This window comes from Crinia signifera, chromosome 6, assembly GCF_055691185.1.
Source record: "Crinia signifera chromosome 6, ASM5569118v1, whole genome shotgun sequence".
Lineage (NCBI taxonomy): Eukaryota > Metazoa > Chordata > Amphibia > Anura > Myobatrachidae > Crinia > Crinia signifera.
In genome coordinates, this window is record NC_139222.1 from 39723431 (window position 1) to 39740968 (window position 17538).

General features: G+C 45.7%; 1 protein-coding gene across 4 annotated transcripts in view; it reads left to right on the forward strand.

Moving 5' to 3' along the window:
- MAPK8 (mitogen-activated protein kinase 8) overlaps positions 1–15084 on the forward strand; it is a 50865-nt gene extending 35781 nt beyond the window's left edge. For 3 of the 4 annotated variants that reach the window (XM_083146051.1, XM_083146050.1, XM_083146052.1), the window contains exons 8-12: positions 4234–4416; positions 4906–5030; positions 10290–10353; positions 11026–11103; positions 13257–15084. In XM_083146051.1, coding sequence (XP_083002177.1) covers positions 4234–4416; positions 4906–5030; positions 10290–10353; positions 11026–11103; positions 13257–13399 — 593 coding nt within the window. In that variant the 3' untranslated portion in view covers positions 13400–15084. Of the gene's footprint in view, positions 1–4233; positions 4417–4905; positions 5031–10289; positions 10354–11025; positions 11104–13251 lie in introns of all 4 variants that reach the window. The other variant, XM_083146054.1, reaches the window with a different exon arrangement.
- The last annotated feature ends 2454 nt before the right edge of the window (positions 15085–17538 follow it).

Consider the following 17538-nt stretch of genomic DNA (forward strand, 5'->3'; position numbering starts at 1 on the left):
TCCATGGAGACCCGTCTCTTGCGCTTGTGGTTGCTCTAGTTATCTCGTCTGAACAAGGGTCATCCATTCTTGATCCATGATTAGGCCATTCTTACCATGGACGCCACTCTGTGTGGATGGGCGACTGTGAGAACTTATTTTTTAAGGGTGTTGGTTATTAAGCACCCTGACAAGCGAGACTATTCCCATACAACAAATCTGTGAAGGTCCAGACTGACAACGCCATGGCAGTCTCATACATCAATCATCAGGACGGCAGAAGAAGTTATGCCACAAGGCAAGTGTTCGATCCCATTCTCTAATGTGTGGGAACATTTTCTTCCTGCTCTGTCGGCATTATAAAATCAGAACTGGAAAGCATACTTTCTCAGACAGGTCATCCATATTGGTGAGTGATCGCTTTCATTTTTTTTAGATTCTTGTGGGCCACTGTGGATGGCCACACACAGATCTAATGGCTTCCTGCCACAAGCTTCTTCAATACGAGTTCTGGACCAGGGACCCAGTCACCTTTTCTAGTAGATGCTCTTGTTGCTTCCTAGTCCTTTTTTGCATGGTGTATCTATCTCTACCAATTGCCCTCTTTCCAAGAGTCATTTGAAGCAGGAAGTTGTCAATGACATTCTGGTCCCCCGACTGACCAAAACAGGCTTGGTACATAAACCTCAGCGATATGTCCGTAGAGCCCCCAATACACCAGCCTCTTTGTCCAGAGTTCTTGTCCCAGTGCCCATGTATTCACCCTGATCTTTCCCACATGGCTTTAACAGGTGGCTGTTGAGAGGTCGGTTTTAAGAGCTCATGACTCATCCAGACCATGCTCTCAGGCAGACTAATTTGGCTCGAATATATCACAGGGTGTGTCAGAAGTACTTCCAGTGGTGTGCTGGCTGCCATTTCAACCCATTAGTATACAGGGTTTCCAAGGTCTTCCTTCAGTCAGGGTTAAAATTGGGCAGTCTGCTGTCTTCTTTAAAGGTACAAGTGTCTGACTTTTTCTTTTAGCGCACGGTCGCCAATTCCTCTGCAGTTCAAACTTTCCTGCAGAGGGTGCTGTATATACAGCCTCCCTTGATAGCGTCAGTTCATCTGTGGGACTTATCCTAGGTCAGGTGTAGGCATCCTGTGACTCCCTTTGAGCCCTTGCACTCTGTTGATCTTCTTGGCTTCTCCGACTCATTTTTCGGACAGTCAAGTTTCAGACTTGGGCACGTTGTGGTTTCCACTTGGATCTACATACTCAGACTATCTCCCTGAGAGAGTCTCCAAGTTCCTTATCAGTCAGATATTATGGTTCCGACTCAGTCACCCTCATCCTCTGGTGTCCGTAAGAGCTCATTTCAAAAACAGTTGGCCCTTCTTGGGTGGTCCGCCATGTGACTTCTGCCGGGCAGCTATGTTTTCTTCTGTTCTATTAAGTTTTATGTCACCTTTGCCTTGGCCAATGTGGCCATTTGGCATCATGCCCTTAGTGCAGCTTGGGAGCGTTCCTGACTAATGGGATCGCTTTGGAAAGGTCCCACGGACCCAGTGTCCACCATAGGTTGAAGGGTAGGAAAGTAAATTTTTGTCTTCACTGAAGCAAATCCCCAAAAATATCCCAGGTCCAGCCTGTGGTGTGAACGAGTTTTAAGGCACTATGGCTTGTATCTCGTGTTCAGTAACTTGGACTAGACCCTGGATTGTGGCTATAAAAAAATATTATCACTTGATGACACCCAATTACAGAGTACATAAACGAATAAGCAAAACAGGAGACAGTGACTTACAGTTTAAGACAATGTAGACAAGTACAGGGAAGATAAACATGGCTACATCAGCAGAGAACACTGATTTTGTGCTATCAAAGATAGAAGGACACGAGGGAAGAGGGCCCTGCTCGTGATTGGGGCTTGTAAAATTTATTTTTTGTTAAATACATGGGGCATATTCAGTTAACTTGCAAAACAGGGTTTTTTCCCCCCACCGGTATTAACAGCGACGAGTTTCCATCAAAGTGCTTTTTCCAATTGTTCTACACACACAGACCTGCCAAATGAAGTTACCATGCTAACAAAAACTTTACTGCGGCAAATTAAGTATGCCCTATGTAATAAAAATCAATTGTCAAGCAAAGCTGCAGCTGCCATCTCTGATTACTCTGCCCAGCATAAATCCCTTACCTTTCTCTCTGCAGCTAGCCGTGGCTGCTGTCATTAGCTGGCTGGTAGTAATGTGTGGAGTTTCTTCGCTAACACAGGAATCCGAGTGTCTAGTAGGTTGGCGAACAAGATAAGCAGAAATAAGGGGACGGTCGAAACAACTGCACTTTTCAATGCTTTTAGGTCAAATCTACACACAACCTATTCAATTAAAGTGCAGATTTCCTGACTGCTGTAAAATTTGGCACGGTCAGAAAACATTACTCGCAGATCCACGTGTTTTTGTCGAAATCGGGGCCCTTTTTTGACTATTTTTATTCATGTTTTGCTAATGAAGTTTCAACTTTATTTAAAAAACAAACAAACCTGAAAACGGACACCAAATTGAATAGCAAAGTTCTTTTTTTGGGGGGGCTAGCTGAAAAAAGTGGACTTAATTGAATACCCCTCATAGACTGTTAAATGATTGACAAGGGGCACAGCCAATAACCTCAAAGTACCTTAAATGACTGCATTTTCCACTATATCATCTACATTGCACACCAATAGAAAACTACTCTCACGCTCTTAAGTGATGTTGGTAAAGAATATGACACATTCCCTATATCTCCCTGCTCCCTGTTTATACATATGACCTTTTATAATAGATTGATTTTAACCAAAGCTGCAATAAAATGTCTGCTCAACCCAAAGCAACGTTGTATCTCCATGGTTTAAATACGCAAATTTTATGTTTAGGGATTTGCTTCTCCTTAATCATTTATGCAATTAGCGCCCTTTTTTTCCATTTCTGATGTCATTGGCAAAACAATGTCCAAACCCTGGAACTTTATTCACTTTAGCGTAACTGCACATTTTGTATTCTTCATAGGCTGTTGATAAAGCTATGTCCCATTTTTTTTTTTTTTTTAAATATGTTAACGTGTCCGTTGCGTTTCCCTTGTGACACCACATTCCTCTCTGATGATCCCTAAAGATAGTCAACCGCGTCTAGATAGACCGTGATGGAAGTTAGACGCCAGAGCGATGGGAGCGTGGCCGATAGTCACATGGTCGTCATGAGTTTTTTTTATTTGGGGGTGCACAGTGTCCCCTCACCTGGCTCGCCATGCTTTGGGCACGGTGTCTCGCTACACTCTGCACACTAATTATAATCTCTATGTCCTCTTGGATAGTAAAGTATGAACCCAGTTGACCTGTGACATTCGGCACCACAAAAAAATCAAAACATTGAAGACGTGTGTTGACCACGCTCCCATTGCTCTAAAACTGCCGTCTAACTTCCATTTCTGTTGATTTAGACGCAGTCGACTCTCTTTCTTTAGGCTTCTAACTAGACTGGTTCGACTAAGCGTGTTTGACCATAACTTGGTCAGTCTAGATACCGTGTGGCACCCTAGGGGCAATTTCAAAAACTGGGGCAATTGCATGGTTGTTCTCCCCCCCCCCCCCCCCCCCCCTCTTTCCAAATTGGGCTAAACCACAAGTTCTTGTTTTTCTTTGCTTAAATTTAGATAGAGTATATCAGCCTGGTACTGATTTACATTAAAACCAAAGGCCTAAAAGAAGATTCTACTCCAGCACATCCTAGTATTATTGGTACAGCACGTGTTAATGACCTGACCAGAGTTTGAGACGGTTGAATAATAGATGCGTCTTCCCCTGCATTTCAGATGTCCTCCCATGTACTACTCTAGGGCATAGTGCAGTTATTAAGAGAACAGTTGCTCTGTGCAACAAGACACACCCCTGATCATGTCATGCTGCCAGTCTTGTAGGTGCTATGTGTCAGTGTGAGGATCTGGTAGATAGCTACAGTAGGTTTTCATTGTGATCTGCACAGTCAGGAGAATGATCAGAAAGCAGAAGGCTTAATGCTGTGTACGTCTGTAACGTCTCCCCATTGTGAATCGGTGCGATTTTAGTTTATCACATTATAATGTTGTAGTGGGCATGGTGTAAACGTGCCATTGATGCCATGTTATCTAAGCTGGGTTCAGTGCGGTTGGTGTATCATGGCTGCACACTTGCTTGGGTTTATGGTTTTTTGCCTCGCCACTTGTTTCCACATTTTCTTGAGCTCCAACCTCAGATATTGATCAGTGGAACAAAGTGATTGAGCAGCTGGGAACGCCCTGCACAGAATTTATGAAGAAGCTGCAGCCCACGGTGAGGACATACGTGGAAAACCGGCCCAAATATGCCGGCTACAGCTTTGAGAAACTGTTCCCAGATGTCCTGTTTCCTGCAGACTCTGAGCACAACAAGTTGAAAGGTAGGAGACTTTTTTTTTATATTTATTTTGCCCCAGTTATTGTTGGACTATGGTATCAAGCTGGTTACACACTCAACAATATGTCACCTGATTCTACGGTTCACTTCTGACCTATCAGGAACTTCAGCTAGACCAGGCCTGGCCAACCTTTGGTTCTCCAGCTGTTGTGAAACTACACATCCCAGCATGCATTGCCACCGTTTTATCATTCTCTAATGGCAAAATGGTAGCGAGGCATGCTGGGACTTGTAGTTTCACCGCAGCTGGAAAATCACAGGTTGGCCAGGGCTGTTCTAGTGTGTACCAACGATATGTGTTCTCCTGCAGGTTGCTAGTGATGACGTGCCGCATGTGATGTGCATTGTTTGGGAAATGTTTTCCCAGTTAAATCATTTCAGCCAGTGGATTGTAAACTCATGTTGTCAGACTGATCGGATTGTCCCCTCAGTGTATAACACTATATATAAATACGTTTTCTCTCCCCTGCAGCCAGTCAAGCCAGAGATCTGCTATCCAAAATGTTGGTTATCGATGCATCGAAGAGGATCTCCGTTGATGATGCCTTGCTGCACCCTTACATCAATGTCTGGTACGACTCACTAGAGGCTGAAGCGGTAAGTTTTATCCCACTGCTTCCAAAGCCATGAAGTTTCTTTTGATTGAGTCATTTCCTATAGTAAGCCAATGTGTAGTTTTATTGTGTTCATTTATTTCCTTATTTGCTGTGGACATTGTGTAGATCTAAAGAAATCGGTATGTGGGTTTTCTCTCATCTATGTTTGTACTAAGTGGTAATAAAAATCAAAAACGTGAAAACATTACTTGTTATTTTGAGCTTCTGTGAAAAAAAAATTAAATCAGTGGGTTCAGTTATTTAGGTGAAGAAAATCTGTGTTTTTAATTGCTTAATTAATTGTATAAAAATTATAATAAGCCTTTGCGAATTCCTAGTGATAATTATACGTGTGATTTTTTTTTTTTATTTTTTTTTTTATTTTTTTTTATGTGACCAGTGTGCAGGTTTACTATATCTCCTATATTTTCATTTTTATTATTTTTTCAATTTTTAGAATATCTCTATACGGAATATACATTTTTATTCTGTTTGCATGCATGCATACTATTCGTCATATGTAATCTGTGTTTTGTGTATTGTATCTATGTGTATATCGATTAAATCTTTTTAGTGTACAGAAGGCGCCCACTGGCTCTCTTTTCTTTGTAAGCACTCTTGTTAGGGCGGCATCCCTATACCAGAGGGCAGCATTCTGTACCACACAGCACACGTGCCCCTAGCGCTCAAGAAAACCCCAATTGCTCCTATATTGCTTGCCTTATATCAGCTCTGTCACAGATCATCAGTATTTGAACATTTGGTACTTGTGTAGTTTCACGGCGCCGGGTTCTACGCTCGCCACAAACAATGTTAAAAAAAGTAACTTAACTCCATACCAACTTGGATAGTTCATACCTCCACTATCTATGTTGGCATGGAGTTGATTTTAAATAGCGTGGCGAGCCACCGAGCCCGCAGCGTGGGCGAGCTAAGCGAGCCCCGCAAGGGGACTCAGACGCACGGCGCCATACTGGCGCCGTGAAACTACACAAGTACCGAACATTTTTATAAGAGCAATATACGCCATTCCTATTTACAATCAATGTACAGTCCAGTGGCGTAACTACTGTAAGGCAGCCCCAGCTGCCGCTTGGGAGAACAAGTCACAGTGGAGTCTGTGGGCGCCAGCACCCGCTGGATGCACTGACATGCTGCTGCCTGCCACTGTCCACTGGCTGAGCACCGGAGTTGAGTCAGCCACAGTGCGGGTGCGGCCATGGCAGAGACTACAAACCCCCCACCACCACTTATTCAATTAACTGTACACAGAGCCGGCTATTGGCTACTGTGTACAGGATGGGCGTGCAGGGGTGGCCTGGGATGCGTCTGAGCCAAGGGAATCCGCAGTGTCTGTGTCTCATCCCCTATCCTGCTGCAGCTTCTCCATAAATTTAAATTATAAGCCTCATATCTCTTATATATTTGGCTACATCTGTCACTCAAAGTGTGTCTGGAGCTGTAACGCTGGGTTGTGGACTTCCATCTTAATTTATGATTGTCATCACCTGTTTTAAACAGGGTAATTGATAAGAAAGGTGTTTAAGCACAGGTGATGGTAATCCATAAATTAAGAAGAAAGTCCAGAAACAGAGCAATGTGTCCCTCCTGGAGAGGGTCATGTTGGGAGGTATGCACCTCCCCCCCCCCTCCCCCCCCCATTCACGGCATCCCCACGATTAAATGGCACATGCAAAACACTGACATGGCTATGGTCGACAATGAAAAAGGTTGACAAGATTTATTTTTCACTTTTTCAATGTTTTCATATTCATTCTCATGTGTCGACATGGACACCAATGAAGTGCCACACTTATGTCAACATTTACATGTGTTGACCTTTCTGTGTTGATTTTTTCTTGTGGCGATTCGCGGCACCCCCGCGACCCCCCTCCCGCGATTTGCAGCACACCCCCCGCAATTCGCGGCACCCCCGGTGACTCCTGCGATTCGCGGCCCCACCCCGTGACACCCCCCCTCATGCGATTCGCGGCACCCCGCGACCCCCCTCCCACGATTCACGCCCACCCCCCGGGCCCCCCCTCCTGCGGTTCACGGTGCCCCCCACGACCCCCCCCTACCGCGCTTTCCTACCCCTGACCCCCCCTCCTGTCATTGCGGCACCCACACACACCCCCCCCCCCCCCGCGACCCCCCCTCCCGCAATTCACGGCGTCCACCCACGACCCCTCCTCCCGTGATTCGCGGACACCCCTCACCTCCTCCCTCCCCACCCCCACGCGCGATTCACGGCAACCCCAGGATTAAATGGCACATGCAAAACACTGGCACGGCTATGGTCGACAATGAAAAAGGTTGACATGAGTTTTTGAAGATTTATTTTTCTTTTTTTCAATGTTTTCATATTCATTCTCATGTGTCGACATGGACACCGATGAAGTGCCACACTTATGTCAACATTTACATGTGTTGAACGTTCTGTGTTGATTTTTTCTTGTGGCGATTCGCGGCACCCCCCGCGACCCCCCTCCCGCGATTTGCAGCACACCCCCCGCAATTCGCGGCCCCACCCCGTGACACCACCCCTCCTGCGATTCGCGGCACCCCGCGACCCCCCCTCCCACGATTCGCGCCAACCCCCCGGGCCCCCCCTCCCGCGGTTCACGGTGCCCCCCACGACCCCCCCTACCGCGATTCCCCACCCCTGACCCCCCCTCCTGTCATTGCGGCAACCCCCCGCCCCCGCGACCCACCCTCCCGCGATTCACTGCAACCCTCCGCGCCCCCCCTCCCGCATTCTGAATGACAGCAACATCCTACCATCCTTCTACAAGAATATATAACCAACTAGGTGATTCATCGCGCCCCGTGCCCCCCCCTCCTGCAATTCACGTACCCCCGCGCACCCCCCCTCCCTCGATTCGCAACCCCCCCTCGCGCAATTCACGCCCCCTCCCACGCTTTGCGGACCCTCTCCCGCGATTCACAGCACCCCCAGCGCCCCTCCCGCAATTCACGGCACCCCTAAGCCCCTCTTTAGTACCCCGTATACTAACACACCCCTATCACTACCCAGCTTCCTGATCTCCTGAACCGTAACTTCCACCACTGGGGAGTCGCTGACGCTGTTTTGCCCACATGCCCCTATCATGCCTCATAGCCCAGCCTCCTGCTCTCATGCACCCAAACTCCCACCCAGTAGGAGGAGACACTGACTAAGGGCCACCATCCTGTACTCCTGTACTGCCATGCTGGACCCTCACCCACTGGCAGAAGCTGCACAGTATCTCCCACCCTCCTCTTTAGTCCCCCTTATGCCCACACTCCCCTATCACTACCCAGCCTCCTGTTTTCCTGTGTCGTGACCTCCGCCAGTGGGGAGCCGCTGACTCAGAAACACCCTATTATACTATTGCACACACACACCTAAACAACATGCACACACAGCCCCCCCCACACACCCACAAATGTCACTGTACCATCCACACTGTCAATGTACATCTTACTCTGTAACCGCTTTTTAATTAAACAAAACAATACACACCCCCTTCCACAGCATATGCTCTCTATTTAACACATTTCACCTATAACTCAAGTTGCAATACAGGCCATCTTTCATACAATTCTAACCATCTTTCTCATAAACAAATGTTCACAAATTAAGGGGGCGCAGCCCCTTACGACGGTGTGAAGAGCGCCCGTAGGGCGCGATGAATCACCTAGTTGTCTATATGTATCTTTGAGCAAGTAGGTCTTTAATCCTTTATACTCCTTTTTTTTTTTTTTTTAATGCCCTAAATGAAAACACATCTATATCAATTATAAGGATATGAGATTCTAAAGTCTTATTTATTTATATATATTTAGCTTTTTTCCCCTCCTTCTCCTTTCAGTGTTATTAAATCACTTGCTAGATCATTATATAGCTTTAAGTCGCCGGAACAGGGGGGTCAGTTACCGGAGTAACTGGAGGGGCGCCTGTATGAGTGGCCTCTACCAGCAGCTGTCAAAAAAGGGATTGTCAGTCCCTATAGAAAATGGAAAAAAGGAAGGTAGACTGCGCTCATTGATGACAGAGTGAGGATATTTAAAACAGAGTATATTTTAATACTACAATGGCATGTATAAAATACAATATAAATTCACAGTAAAAAGAAGGGGGGAGGGAGGGGGGAAGGGAAAGGAATGTGCTGCATCCACTGAATGATAGATATCACCTTTTTGTAAGTCCACAGTTCAATGGGAACCCAATGCTGGTTTGATCCTGTAGTGCTTGGCCACAGCGGTGCTCTGTAAAACTTTATCCAGATGTGGTATGGGGGTAGCGAGCCTCCCAATTCGGAGTGGAAAGTTAGGTCGAGACGTCCGCTGGATGACACTGGGTGGGTATTAGATAGGCGGCTTGCCTTCAAAAGGAGAGTGCCTCACTCCAGGTCAGGTGTGCCGGTGATGTTTCGCAGCTTTAGGATCTCCAGTTGGTTGTGGGTAGTAGATGGTGATGGTGAGGAGCAGCGTATTCAAGGGGCAAATTGCAGCCTGGGCCAACGCGTTTTGCTGCAAACAGCAGCTGTTTGCAGCGAAACGCGTTGGCCCAGGCTGCAATTTGCCCCTTCAATACGCTGCTCCTCACCATCACCATCTACTACCCACAACCAACTGGAGATCCTAAAGCTGCGAAACATCACCGGCACACCTGACCTGGAGTGAGGCACTCTCCTTTTGAAGGCAAGCCGCCTATCTAATACCCACCCAGTGTCATCCAGCGGACGTCTCGACCTAACTTTCCACTCCGAATTGGGAGGCTCGCTACCCCCATACCACATCTGGATAAAGTTTTACAGAGCACCGCTGTGGCCAAGCACTACAGGATCAAACCAGCATTGGGTTCCCATTGAACTGTGGACTTACAAAAAGGCGATCTCTATCATTCAGTGGATGCAGCACATTCCTTTCCCTTCCCCCCTCCCTCCCCCCTTTTTTTTACTGTGAATTTATATTGTATTTTATACATGCCATTGTAGTATTAAAATATACTCTGTTTTAAATATCCTCACTCTGTCATCAATGAGCGCAGTCTACCTTCCTTTTTTCCAGCTTTAAGTCGCCTCTTTAATCTGGTTACTAAAACATTACACGCCCAAAAAATCTAATTTCTCAGATTATAGTCCGGGAGAACTATTCTTATTTTTACATAAAAGCAGTGGTATTCTATGATCTATATAAGAATAGTGGTATTCTCTGATATTCTAAATGCATCCTGGGTAATGGTCCACATTGACGCTTACTTTTCTCAAAACAGCCTCCACCAAAGATCCCAGACAAACAGCTAGATGAGCGAGAACACACAATAGAGGAATGGAAAGGTAAATGACTCTTCATCGTATAGGTACTGCATCAATTTCCAGCTTTTTGTGCATGTACGGTATAGACAGTCGGGGACACTGGTAAACCTGGATGTAGAGGGCACTGTTCAAGGAGCAGGTACAATAGCAAACGTAACTTGTTAGCATGCAGTTTACTCCCCATCTGCATTCTCCGCAATGCTCTGCACGTGGTTAATCCTATTCCACCAGACAAGGCAGGGGCAGGGTTTTATCTTGCTAGAAAAGATCATTGTTGTCGGTCTCTCTGACTGGCGTCCAGTTATCTTCGCATGAAGTTCCTGGACAGGGTGGAATCTATATTTGAGCAGATGTCTTTTGTGAAAAGGGCTCAGACCTAAACCCATAAGGTTGCATATAGATCTCATGCAGTAGATGTTTCGGCTGACCAGACATAACATATGAGCTGATAGGGCAGGGGGAGCATGGAAGCTTATAATGGAACACCCAAAGTGTACCTTTGCCCCGCTTCAGGCCCGAAGGCTAGATGGTGGTGTGGATAGTCAAATTGATGTTCCACCAACCATGTTGCTGTCACTGCTGCAGGTCACATGGTATGTTCTGTCAGGCACGTGGTACAAAGCTACAGCCACAGCCTGGGATCAAGCTGCTGCCATACCCATAAGCTGATTTTTGCCTTCTTGTCTTTTGCAGAGCTAATATACAAGGAAGTCCTGGATTGGGAGGAAAGAGCAAGGAACGGTGTGATTCGCGGGCAGCCGGCCCCTTTAGGTTGGTTTCCTTTGCACAGAGATGGGGATTTAGGCATATGCCAGCATTGGGGGATAACAAAATAACCTCTACACCTTTACATAAATAGAACCTTTATATGCGGTTATGCGGCCTGTTAACCCTTTGTGTCAACAACTGTGAGATGTGCAAAATATCAGCTAAGATGCCGGCATCACTCGTATAATGTTGTTGAAAAATGTTGTGTAATAAAGATTATATTTCCTATACAAGGTAACATTATACGTCATTATGATGAATAAAGATGTTTGACAATTTTGACACCAATTTAAAAAAAAAAAACACACAAAAAAAACCACTTGGCACTCAAAAGGTTAATATGTGAGCATTTTAAGCTATCCACGTCTATTGGCAAGCCCAGGAGTTCTCAAAGTCGGTCCTCAGGACCCCACACAGTGCATGTTTTGCCGGTCTCCTCACAGAATCAAAGTGAAATAATTAGTTCCACCTGTGGATCTTTTAAAATGTGTCAGTCAGTAATGAATGCACCTGTGCAGTTGCCGGGTGACCTAGAAAACGTAAACTTTGTGGGGTCCTGAGGACCGAGTTTGAGAACCCCCGCCTTAATGTATATAAAAGCTGTATTCCCTTTTATATTTAACTAGTTAAAAGTACATAAAAATGGCAGCTTCTGCAATGTGCTTTCACTGTGAGCTATGACCGTTCTAAGCCCACAAACTCCTCCAACCCACCCCCAGTCCTTATGCGCTCCTACCTCCAATCTGTCTGCACCGCTCCCTCTTTTCATTTCCGCCGACTTTGAAACCGATTGGTGTCCCTGTAACAATTCCTTCCACTTTCTGTAATGACATACTTTGGCGCACTAATACCCCTTTCACATCGCACAAATATCCCGGGTGGACCCCGACTTTTTGCCCAGTGCACTCGGTCGAGCGTGTGCTGTGAAAAGGGCCATTTTCAATACCCCGGGTCCAGCAACCCAGCGATTTGAGCCGGGGTAAAAGCAGTGTTTTACGTGGGTCTGAACCGGGTTACTGGCCAGTCTGAATGGGAACCCAGGGTTGAGCAACTCAGATCCCCATCAGTGCTACCTCCTCCTCCCCTGCTCCACATGACTTGCCGCTGCTCTGCCCCACCCCCTGGTCTGACGTCAGCACCCGGCAATATGCCGAGTCCTGGCAGGGCATGATTTATAGCAAATGCTGGGACGGAACCGGGTCCAAATCCTCGGGGCGACCCGGCATTTCAGATGTGAAAGAGGTATAAGGAGTCATTTAGTCCGTGGAGCGGCTTCTAGTAGTCACTGGTGGTAATTCACCTCATAGTGATATATATTGTCATGCAGGCTGAGTCCATCAATGACCATAGGGTTTAGGCTGATGAGAAGCCTTGAGAACTATACTGCATAATAGTGAACAATTGCACAAAAATGTGTCCAGCGGTTTTTGAGAGTAGCGCAGCCAGTCAGACAGACTTGCTTTGGGGACTTTCTTATATACAGTGGGCAGTATTCAATGAGAATTTTGCACATTCGCCACTGCCCGCCGTGTTCCAGAGCCTCGCCGGCTCCAGTATTCAACGAGTCAGGGGCTCACTGCCCCTGACCGGCGAATTTCAACTCCTGCGGCGATGCGGCAGGCAGGGAGATGGAAGTCTCCCTGCCTGCCCCAGAACGTTTTTATTTTTATTTTATTTTTTTTATTAAATATATATTCATGTGCTTACAGCACATGAATAAAAATAGCATGCCCCTCCTCAGAATAAAATTCCTGATTTTTTTGACAACAAATGTAAAAACAAAACACTTTATTTTAAAAGTTCACATTCCACTTCACCATAAAAAGATAGCGATTGCTACTCGGTGAATCATGGCGAAAAAAACCTTGAAATGTATTCGCCATCTGGTCATTGAATAGGGTGATTCACCGTTTTAGTCAAAAAATCGCCTTACAGCACAAAAATAGCACAAAAATCGCAGAACATGGCGAATCAGCCTCATTGTATACTGCCCAATGTAAGGATGTACAAAAGAAAATATTAAAATATAGTTGTGTTTTATTATTTTAGATTTTTATGCTTTTAAACACAATTCACTGTTCGCTGTGATGTGTCTTGCTGTTTGGAGGAACTCTTACTACAACTAACCCCCCCCTCTCTGCTTTCTCATAGCACAGGTGCAGCAGTAACTGATGGCTCCCAGCCTCAAACCTCCTCCTCGTCAGCTGATGCTTCCTCCATGTCCACAGACCCAACTCTGCCCTCAGACACGGACAGTAGCCTTGAAACCTCAGCAGGGGCCCTGGGCTGCTGTCGATGATCCAGTAGGGAACTATAAGGAGATATGGAAGGGAGGAGGGGGTAGAGGAACCTCTAGGGTAGCACAAGATGAAGGCCGGAAGATGCCACTTGTATTGTAGAGTAAATATTATTAACCCCTTAGCTACCAGAAACTGCTCTGCAGTCGAGGTTAGGGGGGGGGGGGGGCAAGGTTTAAAAATTTTGACTGAGGCACCTTTTACTCGCTGGAGAAGGAGACATATAATCCAATGTACTTCTTACCAGGACTAGGTTAAAAAAAAAAAAAAGGTGTAGTTTCAATTTTATTTTTTTATTCATTTTTTTGTTTTTGTTTTGTGTGCTGTAATTTGAACACTTAAGTGCTGGAGAGTTTGAAACGCTGCCATAAATATGTATTGTATTTTTTTTTTTTTCCATTGTGCGAGGAGAGGATGGGGGGAGGGGGAGGGGCTTAGCGCTCCAACTTTTTGAGAAAAGGTCACTTTGGTCCTGATTGTCTTGAAATTTTTACTTTTTATTTGATTTTAATTTTTTTTTTTTTGGTTTGGGTTTTTTTCTGACTCTTTGCTGGTGCTGCTCATGTGTTCTTCTAATCTTTTAGAGTTTTACAGGTCTGTTCCGTGTTCTATTAATTTAAATTTTTTTTGTTTTTTTTTTGTAAGCATTTTCTCCTCATGCATTCATGCCTCTAGTGCCAGTAAACCAAAGCGAGGCACTGCTTCTACCCACTTCCTGTGGCGTACTATTTCCTGTGCTTTGGAGGGGTCAGAACACCAAACCTTCCTGAACCTGGAAAGTCACGACACCTTCTATCTGTCTGAATTTCCATGGAAGCGTTAGATGTGGCAATCATCCTCCTGACTACAGTCTTTGTATGGATTATTGATCACATGGCGAGCCGTTATCCCCCATTAGAGTACAAATCCCCAACCTCGGCAGTGCTTCTGTTTTAGTGTTCATGCCAGGACCTCCCTTCTATCCCCTCTCTCCCTCTCTCTTCCCAGTATGGTTTACAGACTGACTGGCCTCATTGTATTCTCTGTGGCCAATGCTCCAATGAAAAGGAATACTTAACTGACACACAATACAGTGCTCACACTAATACCTGACAGATATACCCCCTCTGGTGCTGGGGAGCCCTTCAGCACATAACAATCTGGAGGCTGGGGCGGCATGGGGTTGATGTTGGGCTAATCACAAAAAAAATATATCTTATTTTTATTCCTCTCAGGAACCTGAACAAATAGTTGGATGGAAGCAGACATTGTTTTGTGTGGAAATGCAGGTTATTTATTTTTCTTTTCTTTTTTTTTCTTTCTTTTTTTTATGTTATTCAGGGTTGGGTTAAAAAAAACTTTATCGATCATGTTGCTTTGAATAGGTAGAGTTGAGGGCTTGGTTGAACTGCGAGAAAGCATTCACCCTCCCTGTCACCGCTATGGTATATTTACCAGGTTTTGCGTTCCCCAGAGCCGGCCTGCCGTGGAGGAGCAATCTTAACCTTGATAGAGTCCTTCTTTTCTGTCTAGACGCACCATATCACTGCTTGTTAATCCCTCTTCTGTTTACGTTAGCAGTGCAGATCAATCATGCAGCCCAGTGTGCGTTACCCCTGCTGATGACAGCTGTGGGAACCCACAGACACTAGAGCAGCCATTTATATGATCACCGACTCATAATAAAAGATCAATGTTGGGTAAAACACGTTTGACTGTTTTTTGGCATTTTTTTTTGGGAAGTATTCTACATTACAACTTAACCCTTTCAGAACCAGTGTCTAGTCAGGCTGAACAGCCCTAGCGCTATTGGCAGATCCAGTGGTGAGACACTTTAAAATAAGAACATTAATGGTGCGTACACACGGGTGCGATATGGCTTCCGATATTGCCGATATAGTGCACATCGGAAGCCATATCGCATACCGATTGTGCACATTTCAGGGCTTGCGAGCCCGATGCGCTGCCGATGCGCGCTCCCGAGTGAGCGCAAATCGGCAGCGACATAGTGAGGGCAGGCAAGACTATATAGTGCAGATCTGCACTATATAGTCTTTGTGCCTTATACTCACCATACCTCCGGCGGCCAGAGGGAGAGGGACGAGTCCTGGGGCTGCGCTGCAGGGCGGCTGATGACCCGGCCGGAAGAAGTCACCCTAAAGAGGAGGGGGGGTGTGGCCTGATATCCTGATGTCTGCACGGCACGGCGGGGGACAGCTGTTTGATGTGCACACGCTGACATCCCGGGCCCGGCAGGTAATGTCTCTGCTCTCTCCTACATGCTCCCACACGGTCGACATGCTGCCGTGCGATGCGAGTCCCGATGCCATCAGATCGCGTCGGGACTCGCATCGCACGGCAGCATGTCGACCGTGTGTACACACCTTAACATTGTTCAACATTCAATGTAGACCGTTTTTGTATAAATTTTAAATTACAATCAATTTAAACCAGACTGTTTGAATTGTGAAAAAAAAAATTGCACTGTTACAGACCTAAAAGTTATTACAAAATGCGTTGGCCCAAAAATGGCCTGGTTTGCCAACTGTCGGAATCCCAGAATGAATACACCCCTTCAGTCTTCATGGTGCACTTTATTACTCCCTCACATGTTTTTAAACGATCCACAGGTGGAACTAATTATTTCAATTGAGATTATGTGAGGAGACCCAGAAAACATGCACTGTGTGGGGATCCTTGAGGACTGAATTTGGGAACTATTGATTTAGACCAGGCCTGACCATCCTGTGACTCTAACTGGTGTGAACTACAATTCCCAGCGTGCTCTGCCACAGTTTTGCTTTTAGGGAATGCTAAGACTGAGTCAGGGCATGCTGGAATGTCTAGTTCCACAACAACTGAAGAGCCACAGGTTGGCCCGGCCTGATCTAGACCAGGATAAAAAGTTGACAGTTAGATCACAGGTTCTCAAGCTCTGTCCTCTTGTCCCCACGCGGTGCCTGTCTTGCCGATCTCCACATAGAATCGCAAGTGAAATAATTATCTCCACCTGTGGATCTTTTCAAATGTGTCAATGAGTAATGAATGCACCTGTGCACCTGCCGTGTGACTTGGAAAACGTGAACTGTGTTGGGGTCCTGAGGACCGAGTTTGAGGACCCTGGGTTAGATGTTATACAGCCCCTGGTGCTCCAGTGGCTTATTCTCTCTATCCTGGTATTGATGTGACTCTGACTTCTGAATCGGATCTCTGATCCTCCAGTGTTCTGGTAAGTAATTTTCCACTATCCCTAATGCCTATCTGACATTTTTACAAAACTGTTGATACTGTGGTGTCGACATTACTGTCAACGTTTTGACTATATCCCCGGTGTAAGTAGAGAAAAAAGTTACATTACAGTTGCTGGCCAGTGCTATTCAGATGTGTTGGTATTGTGAATTGTTCACAAAATCTTTTGACATGAGGTGAGCGCCAAAAATGGCATTAAATGTTTTTACTGCATTGAATCATTCAATCTTTATATCGCTCTGCAGTCACATTTGCACATTTAGGGGCCTATTTATGAAGGTTCAGAAATACAATGCACTTTGGGCAGAATCTTGCCACCTAGAATGCAATCCTAACCTCCAGGTGTAGGTCTCTGCAGAAGCATGGACAGGATCTCAGAAAGGAGCCCATTCAGGCCCCCTGCAGACCGCACCGCCCTATCTCAGAATGGCGGTAGCCCAGGGACCTGATGCAATTCTGCCTAATATTAATACATTGCTCAGCATGGCATCCCCCATAGGCACCTATTAGGGATATGACTGGCGGTGGATGAGGAATTGCAGCAGTGATCAGAGAGATACTTATTTGTAGCTAACCCCTCGGAAACGGGTGTTCTGGGAAAATACCCCAAAATATGATGAATGGGCCCTTCGTCTTTCCACCTGTTACTGAGCGAAGCTGGTGATAAGTTGCCAGTAAGCGTGCCAGGTGTACCTCTGATGTTTCACCCCAAGGAATATCACTTATTTACTGCATCAAGTTATTTCACGAAGTGCTATAAATTAGGCAAACGAATAATGGAGTATAATATCAATAGATTAAAATCCTGCCACCAGTACAGGTTGAGTGCTCCTTATCCAAAATGCTCGGGACCAGAAGAATTTTGGATAATGTAATATTCTGTATTTTGGAATATTTGGTACTTGTGTATTAT